Raw genomic sequence first — 16,316 nt, forward strand, 5'->3', positions numbered from 1 at the left:
TAAAGTCATTTTTGAGGATGCAGAAGTTGCTGATAAGCTCCATGTTTATGAGTTTAATATTTATCCCTCCAAGCACAGTCAATGACTTGTAAATGATTCCATAATAATAAGTTAGCTTCCTGAATTATTGCTGTTTACAAATGGAAAGCCCTATTAACATTAATCCTGTTTGGTGTTTTTGCAGAAATCTCCAATCCTGATGAACGACTAGAAGCAATACACGAAGTGTTGATGTTACTCCCTGCTGCTCACTACGAGACACTTAGATACCTAATGATTCATCTCAAAAAGTGAGTTAATTGGCATGCTGGATAATTCTTGAAGAGCTTAACAATTTTCGTCTTTGAAAGAGAGATATTACAGAAAGTACCAATAAAGCTTCCATTAGGGCACTGCCACTAAAACAATTATGTTACAAATAAGCAGACAAGCTATGTTTCTATAAATGCATGTGAGCTCTGCACATATATAGTATAGATCCTTTGCTGGCAGATCATTGCAAACCTTTGAAGATTTAATTGAGATTTGTCACACTTCTCTGAGGCAAATGTCTGAAAAATACCAGAATGGTAGGTACTTCAGAGATGTAGATGGGTTGCATTAAGTCACTTGATCGTGCTTTGCTTCTGCCTCCCCTTACCTCCTGATTTGTCTTCTTGAACAATAGCCCTAAAAGGAAAGAGCTGTCTCTTATGAATTGTTTGCTCACATCACAGTCAAGCCAAGAATCAAGCAGGGCCTATTTTTATATGACTAGTAAAAGCATTACAGGCCCTTACTGGTTATATCTCTTGTGGTTTTAAACACACTCTGCCTCATTTGCTTTCTAAAGCTCCTTTAGGCATACATAAGGCTTCATAAGCCATATAAAAATTTCAAAAGTGCCTAAATTTCATTTTTGAAAGTGACTTGGGAGCATACTGCTGAGTTTTCCAAGTTTTCAGCTAGATGCCTAGAAAAATTATGAAGTGCTCCAAAGAGGGTTCCTCATTTTCACTAATTTCAAGCAAAACTGTTTTTCAAAACGATGATAACTCTACTACTTCAGGTATTTACATGCCTCAGGAAGTCTTCTTTATGAGTTTTTAAAAACTGAAGCTGAGTAAAGACTGGCACTGTCATCTCAAAGCAGTCCTTCCTTTAAGGACATATTGCCCAAGATGTCCCTTGTCTCTGGTTAGTTTATGGTGCTACTTGGAAACAAGAGAAAAGGGGATAAGGGAGGAATAAAACTACTCACCTTTTATACAGCAAATCCTTGATCTCTTCTTAGTTGTCCCACTGCTCGCAGCACAGTTGAAAGTTTGGAGCATTTTCTGGGTTTGATCTGCACTATTCTGCGCTATTAATGCCAGCCTAAAAAGAAGACCTCTACTCACATAAAATTGCATCAGAGAGCTTGTGTGAAGTGCATTTCATGCTCAATCAGGTTCTCATTATGCAGAGACATTTCCTCATTTTGAATTGGCTCAGGTCATTACAACTGAGTAATTTTTCCTTTTGATGAGACATTACCTGGGCATGCAGGAGCTTCTTCGGACTCTGTAGAAATGAGACGTGCAAATACCCATCCTTGTCAGCACATATGCACGGACAATGTAGGATGAACCTTGTTGGCTTTCAAGAAGGCCGTGAAGGTTGTAGACAAGTGACCTGCATACAGAATCAGTACTTTCATGTCCTGGAAGTAAGTTTTTAATAGACAAGTATTGACTTGCCTTCCTTCTTTTTCATGAACTGCAGCACAGGCTTTGGTTCAGCTGTTGAGCTGAACTATTGATGAGACAAAAATAGTCCAAACAGCTCATTAATCTTCCTTCTCAAATACCAACAAGTCACACAATGAATTTCCTCTTATTTCCCAAATCTTAGCTTTCAGCATCTGCACAGAAATCAAGTGCATGTGAAGAATCTGTCGGAGAGATCTGAATGCAAAAGGGGGAAGGATCCTTTAGGTTCAGGCTATGCTGTTCTGCAGATTAAATGTAAAGTCCCAACTCCAGCCCCATAGGGCTCTTCCTGCACAGAGAAAACATGTGCCTGTGTCAAGGAGTCTATGTATAGACTGCAGGATCACAGCCTCTGCCCCAGTGCTGTTTCTCAACAGAAAAGAAACTGCACTGAGTTGTTAAAAGCACGGGAAAATCCAGCAGAGGACAATGTCAGTGACGAAAAATTAGTTTGTCAGTCAATTAATTAATCAATCCTTTTCTTCAGTTACCTTTCTGACAACTTTTTGCTCAAAATTGGAGGAAATACAATAGCATGAGCAGTCCCCCCTGTGGTGAAGTTCATACAACTCCATCCATGCTGACGTTGCAGTGAAGCTGTGAATGTTCTCCTTGTTCACCCCAGGCCATGCAGCAAGCTCCATACTCCTGCACAGAGGTGCTAGTAAGATGTACATGGCATTGTAGAGCTGTTCACCGTCTGTGCTGCATACATCCACAGATGGAAAGCAGAGTGTTACACATACACTTGCACAGAGGTGGCCTGGGCTAGGCAGTCTCTGTTTGTCTTTTCTCCTTGCAAAGCCCAGCTAACATGTCTGTGCTAGAAGATGAGGATCTATCTGTGAGTAGGGGTACTGACGGACTTCTGTCCTGAAAGCAAAGAGGAACGGTGTTTTTCTGTGACAGAGCCACTGTTTGCAGAGTGCCAACAGTAGAAGCAAAACTTAGTCATATAAGGACCTTGCAAACAAGGGAAGACCAGATTACATCTGGTTTCAGCCTCTTCGTGCTTCCCTGGTGGCATGAGTGAATTCACTGCTCCCTGCTGGGAGTTGCCGTGGCCAGGGGCGGTCTCAGCTGTTGCCAGGAGATCTGGCTCCAAAACCAGATGTGCTCCATCCCGGCAGAGGAGTTGTGTGTGGAGATGTGAAACTTCACCCATGCTATACTTAGCAAGTGTCCGGTCCGTGAGGGACCGTGACCAATCAAGGGACCATGGCTGTCTCTATACTGCAGTGCAGGAGCACTCTCAGGACTAAACTCAGATGCCAAAGGCTTGCTGGGACAACACCGATGTGATCCAGCTCTATTACCTGGAGGAAAACATTGAGCGCACCTTGCATTTTACAGCAGGCCTGACTTCTCTGCAGCTTGGCCAGTCCTTGGTCGTCTTTGTTTGCTCCAGCCACACGTAGTGTACTGTTCTTGTATTTACATTATATGACCCATGTCAGGAACAAAACAGCCTGGGCTCCTTCCTAGAAGCGCCTCTGTTCTCTGCCAAGGATACATATAGCATTGGTAGCAGCCTGACTTCAGCAAGCCGCCTCTCCAGTAAAGTATAACAAGTAATCAGAATCATTCAGCTGCTGGTTGGCCCGAGGCAGTCAGCAAGGCAGAAATACGTGAAGGGGTGGGTTCCTGCAGGCTGGCAGCATGTCTGGGAGCATGGGGGTCATTGGTCATCAAAAGAAAATCTGGGTTCGTATTCGGGAAGCACACCCGCACCTCCGGTGTGATGCACACTAAGCACAACATGCCAGAGAACTGTAGTTTCTGTAGCGTAGGGCACTGCTCCACACATCATCATGGAAATCATTATGCTTTTCAAAAAAAGCAGTTGCCACTAATTGTTTTACCCTAACAGATAGCCACGTGGAAAAACCACTTAAGAGTCCCATGAGGGGTGTTTAAAGGCACCAGAAATCACAGCCCCACTGTAGCTGCATTGTACTACTTACTTTTCTTTCTTTTTTTTTTTTTTTTTTTCTATTTTAGGGTTACCTTGCATGAAAAGGAGAATTTTATGAATGCTGAAAACCTGGGAATAGTGTTTGGGCCTACTTTAATGAGACCTCCAGAGGACAGTACCCTTGCTACGCTGAATGACATGCGGTACCAGAAGTTAATTGTGCAGATTTTAATAGAAAATGAAGATGTTCTCTTTTAGACAGAGAAAGGCATATCTTCAAAGCCATTTGTTTTAAAATAATTAGTTTGAAGGAAAAACAACATGTCTTTAAATTTTTTTAAACATAAAGGAAAAGTTCCTTGACTGCACTTCAATTTCTGCAAAGTTGCAGATGGATGCCAAAATGTTTAGGGAAAGCCTATGTCTCATAGACATATGCCTCTTTGTAGAAGGGAAAAAAGAAGGTCAGAAAAAATCCTCTTACCTTGTATCTTTTGCCTTGCCTCAGATGTATATTTGTTTTGAGAAGTTGCAAACAATTTTATTGTTAACTTATTAAGAAACACAAAACATATTTTAATACGGCTAGCGAAGCAAAAAGGTACTTAATCAGTGTTACTTGTATACGCCTACACATTTCCCTCTCCACGAGACATAATTATATATGTCAATTGTGAAACAGAACCTATATTATAAAGATATTTTTACTTTACCTAGCTGAAAGAATGGCATTTTATTTTAGCAAACTATAAATCAATGCGGTGCATTGATTATTTTCCACTTAATTCTTTCCTGCATTTTTGCTATGATATATTGAAAACAATTACCACTAATGCAGTATTATCCTGACATACCTCTTTCATTGCAAGTGTTTTAAAGGAGAATTCTTTTCTTGTGTGTATTCCAGCTTTCCTTAGGTTTCTTTGCATTTAGGCACTAGTATCCTAAGATTGTATACTTTTAGCCATTTGCTATTTCCCAAAACATATACTATTTTTACTATTGTCTCTTTTTTTTTTTTTACTCCCATGTGAAATATGGTATGGAGAATTTTTTCAAAAGTCCTGGTAGTAGTATCAGTTTCACATGCCAGATTTTTCTTGGATGCTGGGACACTGGATATTTTCTGGCCTTGTTGAAAAGTTAGCACTTTTTTGGGTTCATTATGAAGGATTTGGGTTTTCTGTAAAAATTGAATTATGTTTTGTCATGTTTCTGTATTTATAAACGTACAGTAAATCTGCTAAAAATGTAGGTATTTATCTTGAATGTGTTTCCTGATGGTTTGTTAAAAAAAAAAAAAAAAAAAAAAAGAATGTGTAGGAAATGTGGGAGTTGGTAAATTTAATTATTACCAAATTTTAATATTTTTCTCCCCTCACAAATATTGACCTACAGAGTTCATAGTCTAACTGCAACTTATTCCTAATGTTAAAACTGTTTCTCAGCATGAGATGTTTCTGCAAGCATAGAAAATCAACATACTTTACTACCACACTCAATTTTCAGAACAAAAAAAAAAAGTAATCCCTCATCTTGATCGTTGGTATCATATGCTTGGTAACTCAGTGATGCAGTTTCCTGAATTATTTCAGGGAGCACATGTTTCTATTCAAATTGAAAAATATGTGTAACTAGATAATGAAGGGAGATGGAGGGTATGACTGTAAATTTGTCGTCTTCTAGAGAAATAACTAAGGGCTAGATAGATTAACCCAGATTGAAGAGCAAATGCTAAATAGTCTGAGTTCCCAATACTTCCATAGATCCTCCTGCCTTGTACAGGACTATTTGTTGTAGGTTATGTACTACTTAATACTGTCATAAAAATGATCTGGAAATGGTTTTATTTTGTGAAGTGAAATATGCTTTGTAATTTATGATAGTGTAAATGGAAGGAAAAATCCCATTAAATGTGTTAAAAAGTTCTGGTGTCTGTCACTCTGACCACATGGCAAGCTGCCAAATGAAAATCAATTGCTAATTACCATCCTGACATTGCTGGAAACTTTCGTACTTGGAAAACTTAGAGCAGTTTTACTGAATGTCAGCAGTTTCAGCTCGGCACTTGGATGCCCATACTACCACAGCCAAGCCTAGGCACACATTTACTTTCTGCGACCACCCTCAGCCACATCTGTGTAGAACTTCAAGCAAGCAATGAATCACAATATCAGTCCAATCAATATCCCAGAATCAATGCCATCAGAGCACTTTTCCACTGCCTTGAACGCAGATATTTGACTAACAATGATTTTCTTTATTTTTTTCTTGTCAGTTCAGTAATGAGTTATTTTTTCAAGGCAGGAACAGTATTTTAGTACTGGGGTTTTTTTAATTTTTTGTAGGAAGGCAAGCATGCCATTCTGCTTCTGCTTCTCCCTTTCCCTCTACTGGTAGCTTTAACATGTCTTACAGTCTAGGATCTTCAACACATGTACCATCCTAAGGTTTCTATGACAGTACAAAGCAGTGAGTTCAGAAATGCCCATGCTTAGTGTCCTTGGAGAGCAGAAGTTTCTAATCTGTTGTACTGAGGGAAGAGTATGATTCTGCATCTTAAAACACAAATATCTAATAAACTGTGCATGTTTGTCTGGGCTAACTGATGAACCGATGTCCAGCATCCTCGGGCACACTGAGCATGGAGATAAAAGGGCCCTGTCCCCTCCATACCTCGTTAGTGCCACCTTGTGCCGCACACACTTCATCTCTTATGTCAGACACTGTGGCCATCACCGCTGCAGCTAGGGCTGAGCACCTCTGAGATTCAATCATCTCTGTTTCAGATTCACCATTCAAGGAAGTAAAGAGGCAGCAGAATTTCTCTGCAAAACTGACTGCTAAAACAGAAGAAAAAGTGTATTTATCTTAATGGAAGCCTGTACTCCAGTACACAGGAAAAAAAATGGGTCTGACTGGATCACACCAAATCCTCCCTTTGCTTCAAAGCACTCAGCAAGAGTGTGATGACTTATCTCCCATGAGGCACTACTAGAGGGTAGTAAGAGTCCTTTGAGAGGTGCCCCAGGAGGCTGTGTTTGAGCTGATGTAACTTCCCTGCTAGGTCATTTCATCTTGAGTGGGACGCAGCTCTGCTCCTCTGCAAGCAGGTGAGATACTTGTGTCTGACTGCACTGGAGCCTGGCTGCAGCCAGATGTTCGGCAGGCACCTCGTTCCCTGACAGCTGCCGGTGGAGTGCTGCGGGTGCAGCAGCTGTCCCCTACTGCAGGCATCCACCCGTGAGTCCCATCTGCCATTCAGCTAGCCCCATCTGGTGTGATGGGGGCGACTCTGCACCCCCTTACGGCTGGTCCCTGGAGCTACTGGGGTGAGACGACTTGCCTCCCATAAAGCAGAAGTGTCTTAGCCACGATTAGTAAAACATCACATGAAGTTAATGGTTTGTAAGTCAGTGACTTTCCTAAGTGCTGTGGAACAGCTGAAATCTCTTAATGCCTCTGTCTTTGCAAGACTCATTGCTGTCAGGTTTAAATATTTCGAGCCTGCTGGGGCAACTGAGCAAAGGAATTGTTTCTGCGCTGGAGACAAGGCAGCATGTGCTGTGTCTGGCTCCAAAGCACACGTGTACTGAAAAGGCAGCTGGCAGGCAACACCGAACAGGGAACTGCTGAAGGATTTCCTCAACTGAGACACCAATTTGGGGCTCCTCTACCCAGAGACCAGTTGTTGTGAAACTTAATTATCTGTGTCCCGCTGTCAAATATCATTGGAATTGGACAAGGATATAGAAGTTACCGATGAAGGAGAAGAATTTGAAAAAAAAGATAAACAAAGAGCATGAGTGCAGATACTGTTACCAAGGAAGGAGAAGAATTTGAAAAAAAAAAAAAAAAAAAAGATAAAGAGCAGATACTGTTCTCTCAGAAAAACTTTTTAAATGTAGCTTTGCTTGCAACTTGCCGCTTTGCGAGCTGTTGCCAGTTTAAGCTACCCAACAGCACAAAACTGGGTGAATTGGTACCACATTAATTTTATTTCGAAGCAAGACGCAAGACTACACTTTCCTACACGCTTAACAGTCTCAAAGCTCAACAAAGGAGACAGGGCTGCTAGGGACACTTGGCCTGAGACTCTGGGAAGGAATGTGTCAGGTTTGGGATCTCTTCTGAAAGAAGGTGCATGAAAGACCTGAGCTGTGCGTTACTGTCAAATTTAGGATACAGGAGGGAGGAGGGATTGTGGGTGTAGTATCAGGCAGAACTTTGGTCTTAGTGAGACCTCAGAGAGGTGCCTGGGGTAATAAATAGCTGGGCTGAAGGAAGGCTTAAAGTCACAAGGTCTGCGGAAAAGGAAGAAGATTCCAGTGCCAACAGACCCCCCTGCCAATAACCAAGAACCGATGAAAACTCTGAGTGGGAAGGTAATTCACAAACATTTAGGCAAGGAAAAGAATGCCATCTAACTGGATCTTCAAAGCAGAATTATATTGCTATATCCCCTACAGCAATCTGAAGGGAATGAAGAGACTACAGGGCTCATGGAGATAAGAGTGAGAGCGTCAATACCTTTTATGTTCTTTAGCTGTAGAGATTAATTCCTTGATTAAAGTAAAGATCATGGTTAAGATTCAGAAAGCTGAACCTTAGGGAACTATGATTATTGCTGAATGCTCTAGGGCTGCAGATTTAGGACATCAGTGGGTCTTACATAGGAGCCATGCTTTACATTATCATTCTCTGAAGGCATGGTATTGCGGATATAATTATGCTGATGCTACAGCTCGAGCCAGGACGGGGAGTTCAAAGCCTGAAGGACCTGGGTTATTGCAGGAGCTTGTAAGGACTGCACTTAGGAAGAAAGCTTATGTCAGTTGCAGCCAGTGCTTTATAAGCTACAACAGAAATGAGGTTGTAAGTAGAGAAACTGTCAGGGTTCAGTTTACAGTAGCGTTGGGGATGGCAGGAACCAGCCTTACCGCTGAAAGCTGCCTTCATTGCAGGGCTCCGCAGGGCCTGACGAGGTGCGGGTCAAAGTATTCTCTATTTTCTTGAAAGTATGAGCCATTTGTTACTACTACGATGAAGGTTAGAATGAGGAGTAGGGTTAGCTGTAGGGTTTGGACTTGTAGATCTTGAAGAACATAAATTGCTGCTGGCAATATTTGAAGACCCTTTATTTTCTGTTCTTCTGTAGGGAGGATATGGGTATGACCAATGTGCATGAAGATCCATATTATTTACCACATGCTGCTGCCCAAGAACATTAGGAGACTGGGGTCCACAGGCATGCATAACAAGGTAACAGTTAGGGTTAGGAACCCAAATATTGAGGAACTGGTACTGTTACTGCATGCTGCACAGCCCTCAGTATTAGGAAGAGGGCGGATGTCAATGAGGGACAGTTATTTATGGCGGGTTTTTTGTTGTTATAGACGTGAGTTTTACAGTTATAATTAAGGTAGCAATTAGGGACAGACTTCGGAGATCTAAAGCCTAAAGAACTGAGTCATTACTGAAGTTGCAAAAACTGCAGCGTGCTGATATCAATAATGATCAACTCTGTCTTCCTATTCAGTGGGTGGGTTCTCTGGTTAGGAGTATGGATGTTGGATGAACTGATTTTTTTGCAAGGCCTGCAGAGCTAGGAAGGGTACTGGTGTCAACAGTGACAAGCATCTGTATTTTTCTGTTCTGCTACAGGAACAGGGCCTTAGTTTCATCTCCAGATACTGTAAGGGTGAGAGAGAAGATGAGGTTTAGAATCTGGAATTCAAAGAATCAGACTGAGTTTGCTGCTGGATATACAAACATAAGAAAAGGGCTGGTGTTAGGGGCCTACAGTCTTCTGTTTGCTTCTGCTGAGGGGATTAATTCATGGGATACAAGAAAGGGCTGGTGGCTGGCTGGGAACTGAAAGTTTGAGGAGCTGTGTTTATGGTCTGTTTTGATGAAGTTTTTGTGCCTTCCTTATGGGTATTAAGGTAAAGTTTCACAATCTGTTGTGTTCTAAGACAGATTTACTAATGAAGCTGAACTTCCCATTGAATGAGGATGAGCACTAGCACTAAGCTAACATCTTGCATTCCACTATGGGACTAGTTCCCTTCATAGAGCTACTGTTAGGGCCCATGTAAGTAAGGATATTGTCTGTGCTAGCATCGGAGGTAAGATTAGAAAATTTAACACTACCTCTGTGTCAGTCAATAAAATGGGGTCAAGGACCTCTTCCATGCCATGCGGCATCGTCTTGCCCTGTCCACATTACACTGTACTTAACTGAGGTCCTCTCAGGGGCCCATGGTGTCACCTGTGGCCTTTGAGAGTATTTTTTTTCTAGAGGCATCGATCAGAAATTGTGATTTAGTACCTGTAATAATGCAGGGGCTGCGTTGCAGCCCATCAAACTGGTGTTTTCGTACTGCCAGGCTGAGATGGTGCAATGCATGTCCTGGGTTGTTACATGACGAGTGGCTGTGTACTGAAGTGTTTGAGGGTGCAAACCCTGTTGCAGTAAAGCTGGAGGACTATGGAGGGGGGCAAACTGCTGTAGTTTCATCCATTCTGCCTAAGGGGAATAATCCTTTGCTCTTGTTGCCTTGAAACCATGCCTGACCAGTGGGTATTCACTGACATAGGCCAAAAGCATGCCAGGGAATCGCCACTAACAATAGAGCCAATTCACCAGGTGCAGGGTTCAAACTCGCTCCCCAGCTTTATTTATTTTGGCAGGACAAACATAGCCTGGGTGTGGATGCTGCAGTCCCACAGCCTTAAGCAGCAGCCTGGTGTCAACAGGGGAAAATGTTCTTCCCCTTTATAAAGTGGTTGGAGTCCTTCCTGTGGTTATGGTAAAGGCTAAGGTTTGAGATGCTGCTAGCACGTGGAAATCTAAAGCTAGAAGAACTGAAGTCACTGCTGGCTTCTTCTGAGTAGACAGCCTGATGCGAAGGGGAGCCAATTCTTTGTATGGTCTTTTCCTGTACACTGAGGTCCCTTGGTTTAAATTAAAGTGACATGTAGGCTTTGAGATCTAGGAGTTTCAAGAACTGATTGTAATGCTGAATGCTAAAAGGCCCACTTGTGCCACGAGGTATTAGTGTTGCAATTTTCCTTCTAAGGGACAATTGCTCAGTTGTGTGTCAGGTCAGGGTTAGAGTTTAAGAATCAAAACTTGGAGACTCAAACATGCTGTTGAATATTGCTGGGATTGTGGATCTAAGAAGAGCTCTGCTCTTTATAAGTGCCAGTGCCATGTGTTCTTTTCTACAGCAGGCTCAAACATGTCCTTGGCCTTAAGGTTAGCATTTAAGAATCCCAAGTTTCCAAAGTCCAGTATATTTGCTGGATGGTCTGGGGCTTCAGGGTACATAAGAGATCTGATAGCAATATTCACTAGTGCCCTTTATGCTTCTGAGGGCATTGTTGGATCCCCTTGGTATAATTATAACTGCATTTGATATCGGGGGTTAAAGTTGCTCATATGTTTTGGAAATCAAAAGGTTCCAGAGCACAGCTGGACACTGCACAGTCCGCAGTGTCGGGAAGGCTGATGTCTGCAGTGGACGGTGCCTCTCTCCTCCTGCGAGGAGAGATGGGTCCCCTCAACACAATTAGGTAATGATGTGGTTTGGTAATCCAATGTTTCCAGAGCCCAGTTTCAACTTGGAACACAGTAGGGTCTGCGAAGTTTGGAAACAGGACAGTGGGAAGTGCAACAAGCACCTCTTTTTTTTTTTTTTTCTTTTCTTTCTTTTCACTGCAGTAACAGTTTAGGTGTTGTAAGTAAGATTAGTTTGAGAGCTGATACTAGTCTTCGGGAATCTAAATCTTGAGAACACCAGAGTATTTCTGAATTTTGGACAGCCTGCAGAATTATGAAGAGACCTGATGTTTATACGGTCCAATGCTACACAAAAGGAGCGTGTTAAAATGTAGGAGAAAAGGCCCTACAGTTTTACTTTGCAGTGTACTGGGGTGTCTGCTAGAATCCTGCACATCCACCCTAGTTGGGACTACAAAACTCCACTCATTTTTATTCTCTCCTTCTGCAAAGACGGGACAGAATTTAACTCCAACAGTCTTATTAAATGAATATAGTATCTAACTTCCATGCACTGAAAGAGTCAACGGGTAACTTTCCTTTTTACATCAACGCTGTAAATATATGCATACTGAAGGAACGCAGCAAGTATCATTGCAGTCAGAAAGGGGCGGAACATACATTTCACTGTCAAAGTTGGTTTTATATAAACACTAACCTTAGTGACAATCCAGTGGAACACTGTGTTGTGACTGATCGTGGCAGTGATTTTCAAATGCAGAGCTGGTTTTGCTGTCCTGCACTACCACATACACATGCAGGCAGCACCCTCCCACTCGCACATCTCTTACAAAGCTTTCCAACTGGCCTGTTTCTTTTCAGTGGACCCTGCTTTCAGTACAGTGTCAAAAAGGACAAATCTCTTTCATTGTAAGATTCTTTGAAACAGGCTTAACTGAAAAAAAATTGCACTGATTTGATGTAACTTTGGCATTATGTGAGCTAAGCAGTCAGGTCTATGGTAATCAAAATAATATAAACAAGTAATATGGTGGCAAGTGTTTTATATAAGCCCATAACCAGAATGGAAGCTATAAATGTCAATCAGTAATATTTTTGTGAAAGGGGCTTTTAAAAATAATAATTACCTTTGTTTCTCCATAAATTCACTTTTTCCCAGGCACTTCCCTGGGTCACAAGATGAGGAGAGATGCTGGTATTCTCTTTCTTGATAGATACAAATGAGTAGCAAAGCAGTAGGTCACATTCACTAGGGGAAACTTGACCCTATGGTCTGTTGCTGTCCTTGGCCCAACCGAGCCTGATGCCCTGGTGCTATGCATCTTAGAAAATGTTAGTTGCTTACTTGTTGGAGGGAATGTAAAGGCCATCTTTTCTCACTGGAAGTTGCTATTTTATTCCATAGGAGAGATTTTTTGCTGCTGGTGCTATTAGTATGATAGACAGTTTAGAGTAGTTTTAAGTGTGTGTGCATGCGTGCTTCCCTATCCAAAAGCCTTTGGGGTCGAAGAGGGCAATCTACAGAGTAATGTAAGTGTGCACGCCGGGCTCCTCTCCCTCAGTAACCCGCATTCACCAATTTCCATACATCTTATCTTTATGGGCTATTCAGGGAAGCTGCAAGTAGCAGAAGTTGATCTGCAAAAGGAGATGAGGCTGAAATACCACTGCTTTCACGAACTCCTCCACAGGATCGTAGGCATCCTTGAGTGAGTGACTGTGCTGCTGACAGGAGGGGTGTTAGGGATCAGATGCGTATTACACGGCATAGTTCTCCAAAGAACAAATCACCATTTTTAACGCATAGCGTGGTACAAGCAGATCTTTTTTCTCCTTTGTGGATGAATGAAAAAAGGCAAAGACGTTTGTATGGCCATATATCCATCACCACACAGAAATTCAAAGTCCCAGTTCTAAGCCGGTTCATTAAACGGCACCGTCTGTCTTAGTGAGTCAGCTACCTTCATTTTTTAAAGATGGGCCATTAAAGACAACGCAGTTTTCTTCAAGGCTAACAAATACCCGCCTACGCGCAACACACACACACACCCACCCCCACCCCCCCCCCCCGTGCACAAACAAAACGCGTTACTGCTTCAGCCACGCACGCTGCCAGCCCTGGGGTTCCTTACGCGCTCACGGCGCTGCCTCACCTGCGCTAGGGCTGCCTCCTCCCCCTCCCCCTGCTCCTCCTCCTCCCTCTTCACCGCCCCGTGTCCCTTCAGGGGGACACCGACCCTCCCCGGCCCCACAACCCCGCTCCCTGCAGCCCCTCAGCCGCCCCCCACCCCAGGCCGCGGGAGCCGGGCAGGTGAGCGGGAGCCGCCCCGGCCCCGGGGCCGGCCAGGCCGCCGCCCCGCCCACGGGGCCTGGCCGCGGGGCTGTCCGCCACTGTCCGCCACCTGCGGCTCCGCCGCCGCTCCCCGGCCTCTTCCCTCCTTCCCTGCCGCGGCGATGGAGCCGTAGGGGCGTGCGGAGGGAGGGGCGGCCGCGCTTCCCCGGGGGAGAAGGAGAGCGCTCCCGCAGCGGGCGGGCGGGCGCCCGCAGGTCAGTGTCGCCTCCCGTACCTGTTGCGCCGGGAGCCGGCGGAGGGAGGGAGGGAGGAAGGGAGCGGCGCCCCGCCGCGGGAGGTGCGCGGGCTGCCGGCCCCGTCCCGCGGGGAAGCAGCAGCCCCAAGGTACCGGGCCTCGGGGTCCGCTTCTGGGGCTGAGGGCGGGGGGGGGCGGTGAGTGGCAGGGAGCGGGTCCCGCGGCTCAGCCCCGGGGCTTTATTGCCCGCTGTCAGCCGCGCAGGGGAAGGCGGGGTGGCGCTTCAGAGCCCGTCACCGGGGCTCGGCCAGGGGCGAAGCGCACATACTCCCCTTGCGCCCACCCGGCTGCTTGTGCAAGACCTGCCCTTCCCTGCTGGGCAGCTCCCGGGGTGACGGGCAGACCTCCCCCAGAAGCGCTGCCCGCGTTGGCAGGGGGCTGCCCGCCTCCCCTCTGCTGGGGAATTGGGGTCCCCGCCGCCTTCAGCCGCACCCGGCGCCGGCCCGAGGGGCGAAGCGGCTCCGGCGGGCGGGGTGGCGGCGTGCCCGGCTGCCAGCCCGCCCTCCGTCTCACACCGCCCCCCCCTCCCCCCCCCCCTTCCCGCAGGAGCCCGAGATGGCGGACAGCGCCGCGGCCACCGCCGCCCCCCGCGCCGGCGTGAAGGGCAGCTCGGCAGGGCCTTGGTGGAAGTCGCTGACCAGCAAGAAGAAGCACAAGGAAGCTGCGCCCGCCCCGCCGCCCCCCGCCAGTGAGGCCCCCGCCGGCCCGCCCAGCCCCGGCGACCGGGAGGAGCAACCGACCCCGTTCGGCAGCGGCGAGGCCGCGGGGGCGGGCAGCGGCAACCGCCGGAGCCTCCGCGTCTCCCACTCGGGCCGCTTCAAGGAGAGGCGGAAGGTGCGCACCTCGCTGCTGGCCGACAGCCCCGAGGTCTTCGACGGCGGCGGTGCCCCGGGCCGTGCCGCCCAAGGGGGCGAGTAGCCCGGGAGGGCTTTGCCCCCGGAGCCGCGGCCCTGTGAGGAGCCGCCACTGGACAGGTGGCCGGAGCGCCGGCAGGAGGGGTGGCCGGAGCCTGCGGCTGCCGAACAGCAGGGGTTGGCCTCGCTTGACCCCCTGGGCAACCTGGAGGTACGTGGCTGCGGCCTCCCCAGCCCTGACCGGACACTGCGGGGAGGCCGGCACCTCCGCCAGAGGCGAGCATCACGTGCTGCGTTACATGAACACCGCCAGTACCAAACCCCAGGTGACGGGACGATGTGATTGTCCTAACAAAATAACACCAATAAACACCCCACTCCCTGTCCTGTGGTGAGCGGACTCAAAGGTGCTACGGCAGGGCCAGCGCTGGGGTCTCTGTGCCTTCCCCCAGCCCTGGCCAGGAGCCAAGGCGCTGACTTCTCAGGCCTGTGACCCAGCTCCTCTCGGCTCTGCGGCCAAGGAGGCGCTTTGCTGCTCACATCTCACGCACTGCCTTATCGAAGGAAGAGAGAACAAAGTGTTCTTATCTAATTTCAGGGCCGAGGACCTCCGGCGGTGCCGTATGTGCTCCTGCCCTGCCGTTAGGCACGCCGTGAACCCATCCTCCTTCCCCTGAGGGGGTCAAAAGAGAGGTATCGTGAGGAGCAGGCGCTTGCATTCACCCATGCCCAACATCACATCGTATTTAAATATGCAAAAGGCAGGGCCGCGGTGGTTTTCTCCCTCTTCTTGCTCTGTAATGATCAGCAGGTGTTCCAGAGGCTGGTCTCCCATAGTTCTGTTACAGAGGGAGGCCAGTTGTCTAGCACTTTGCACTGTTCGCCCAGGGAACACGTGATTTTTGCATGATTTGTGATAACTGGCATAATGAAGCTCCGATGAAGAAATTCTGTGGTAAAATGTAAATACTCTTTTGGGAGACGAACCAGCCCTGGAGAGCACAGGCAGGGTTGTACTCCTGATGTGGAAATAGGCTCGGGCACCACTGGAAATGTTCTTTACTGTGTCCGAGGCTTGTGAAGCAAGGTTAAAGATTCCCAGGATTTCTTTTGATAGTGATATAATGTGCTTTAACTCGGGCAGCTATCTGCTCTCTCTAACAGCTCCTGGGTTGTTGGACAAAGTAAACTGTAAGCCAGATTTGTGCTGGTGGTGTGCCTTACAGAGCAAACTCAGCTTAAAACACTTGGCAATTACACATTTCTTGATAGTAGGTGATGTAGCAACAACTGATTAATTTATTTTGAATGCATTTGCAATATACTTTATATTGTTAAAATGGTTTTAGACTTTTTCTGAACGTGAGATAAGATATGACATAGTGGCAGGGACTGAAAATTATTTCCTAGCAGTCAAGTATTACGCAGTTATGATTTTGTTTGGTTGTAACTAATGATTTAAGGTCAATTAAAAATAAAAAGTGACCTGAAAGAAAACAAGAGCTGAGAGCTGAATTCCAGGTGAAAACGTGGATTAAACCAGTCACTGACAATCACTGAAATGCTGCAGTAGGTGCTGGGCAAGCGCCCTGTGGTTCGATGTGTGTAATCATATATAATGAACTTTGAAAGTTCCTGCACGATAAACTGGAACAACCTAGCTGGCTTAGGTACTTACCGGTCCTTCACTCAGCTGCTCCTTCA

At 46.1% G+C, this 16,316-nt stretch overlaps 2 protein-coding genes across 9 annotated transcripts in view; both read left to right on the forward strand.

Moving 5' to 3' along the window:
* CHN2 (chimerin 2) overlaps positions 1–4,857 on the forward strand; it is a 68,261-nt gene extending 63,404 nt beyond the window's left edge. For all 8 annotated transcript variants that reach the window (XM_009954170.2, XM_009954168.2, XM_009954169.2 and 5 more), the window contains 2 exons: positions 185–290; positions 3,732–4,857. In XM_009954170.2, the coding sequence (XP_009952472.1) occupies positions 185–290; positions 3,732–3,903 (278 nt within the window). In that variant the 3' untranslated portion in view covers positions 3,904–4,857. The remainder of the gene's footprint in view (positions 1–184; positions 291–3,731) is intronic.
* Positions 4,858–14,313: 9,456 nt separating this feature from the next.
* PRR15 (proline rich 15) lies at positions 14,314–14,676 on the forward strand. Its single transcript, XM_086468418.1, has one exon. It carries the CDS (start codon positions 14,314–14,316, stop codon positions 14,674–14,676), a length of 363 nt encoding a protein of 120 aa, XP_086324544.1.
* Positions 14,677–16,316: the final 1,640 nt, after the last annotated feature.

Source organism: Leptosomus discolor, chromosome 7 (genome assembly GCF_034619465.1).
Source record: "Leptosomus discolor isolate bLepDis1 chromosome 7, bLepDis1.hap2, whole genome shotgun sequence".
NCBI classification, from domain to species: Eukaryota; Metazoa; Chordata; class Aves; order Leptosomiformes; family Leptosomidae; genus Leptosomus; species Leptosomus discolor.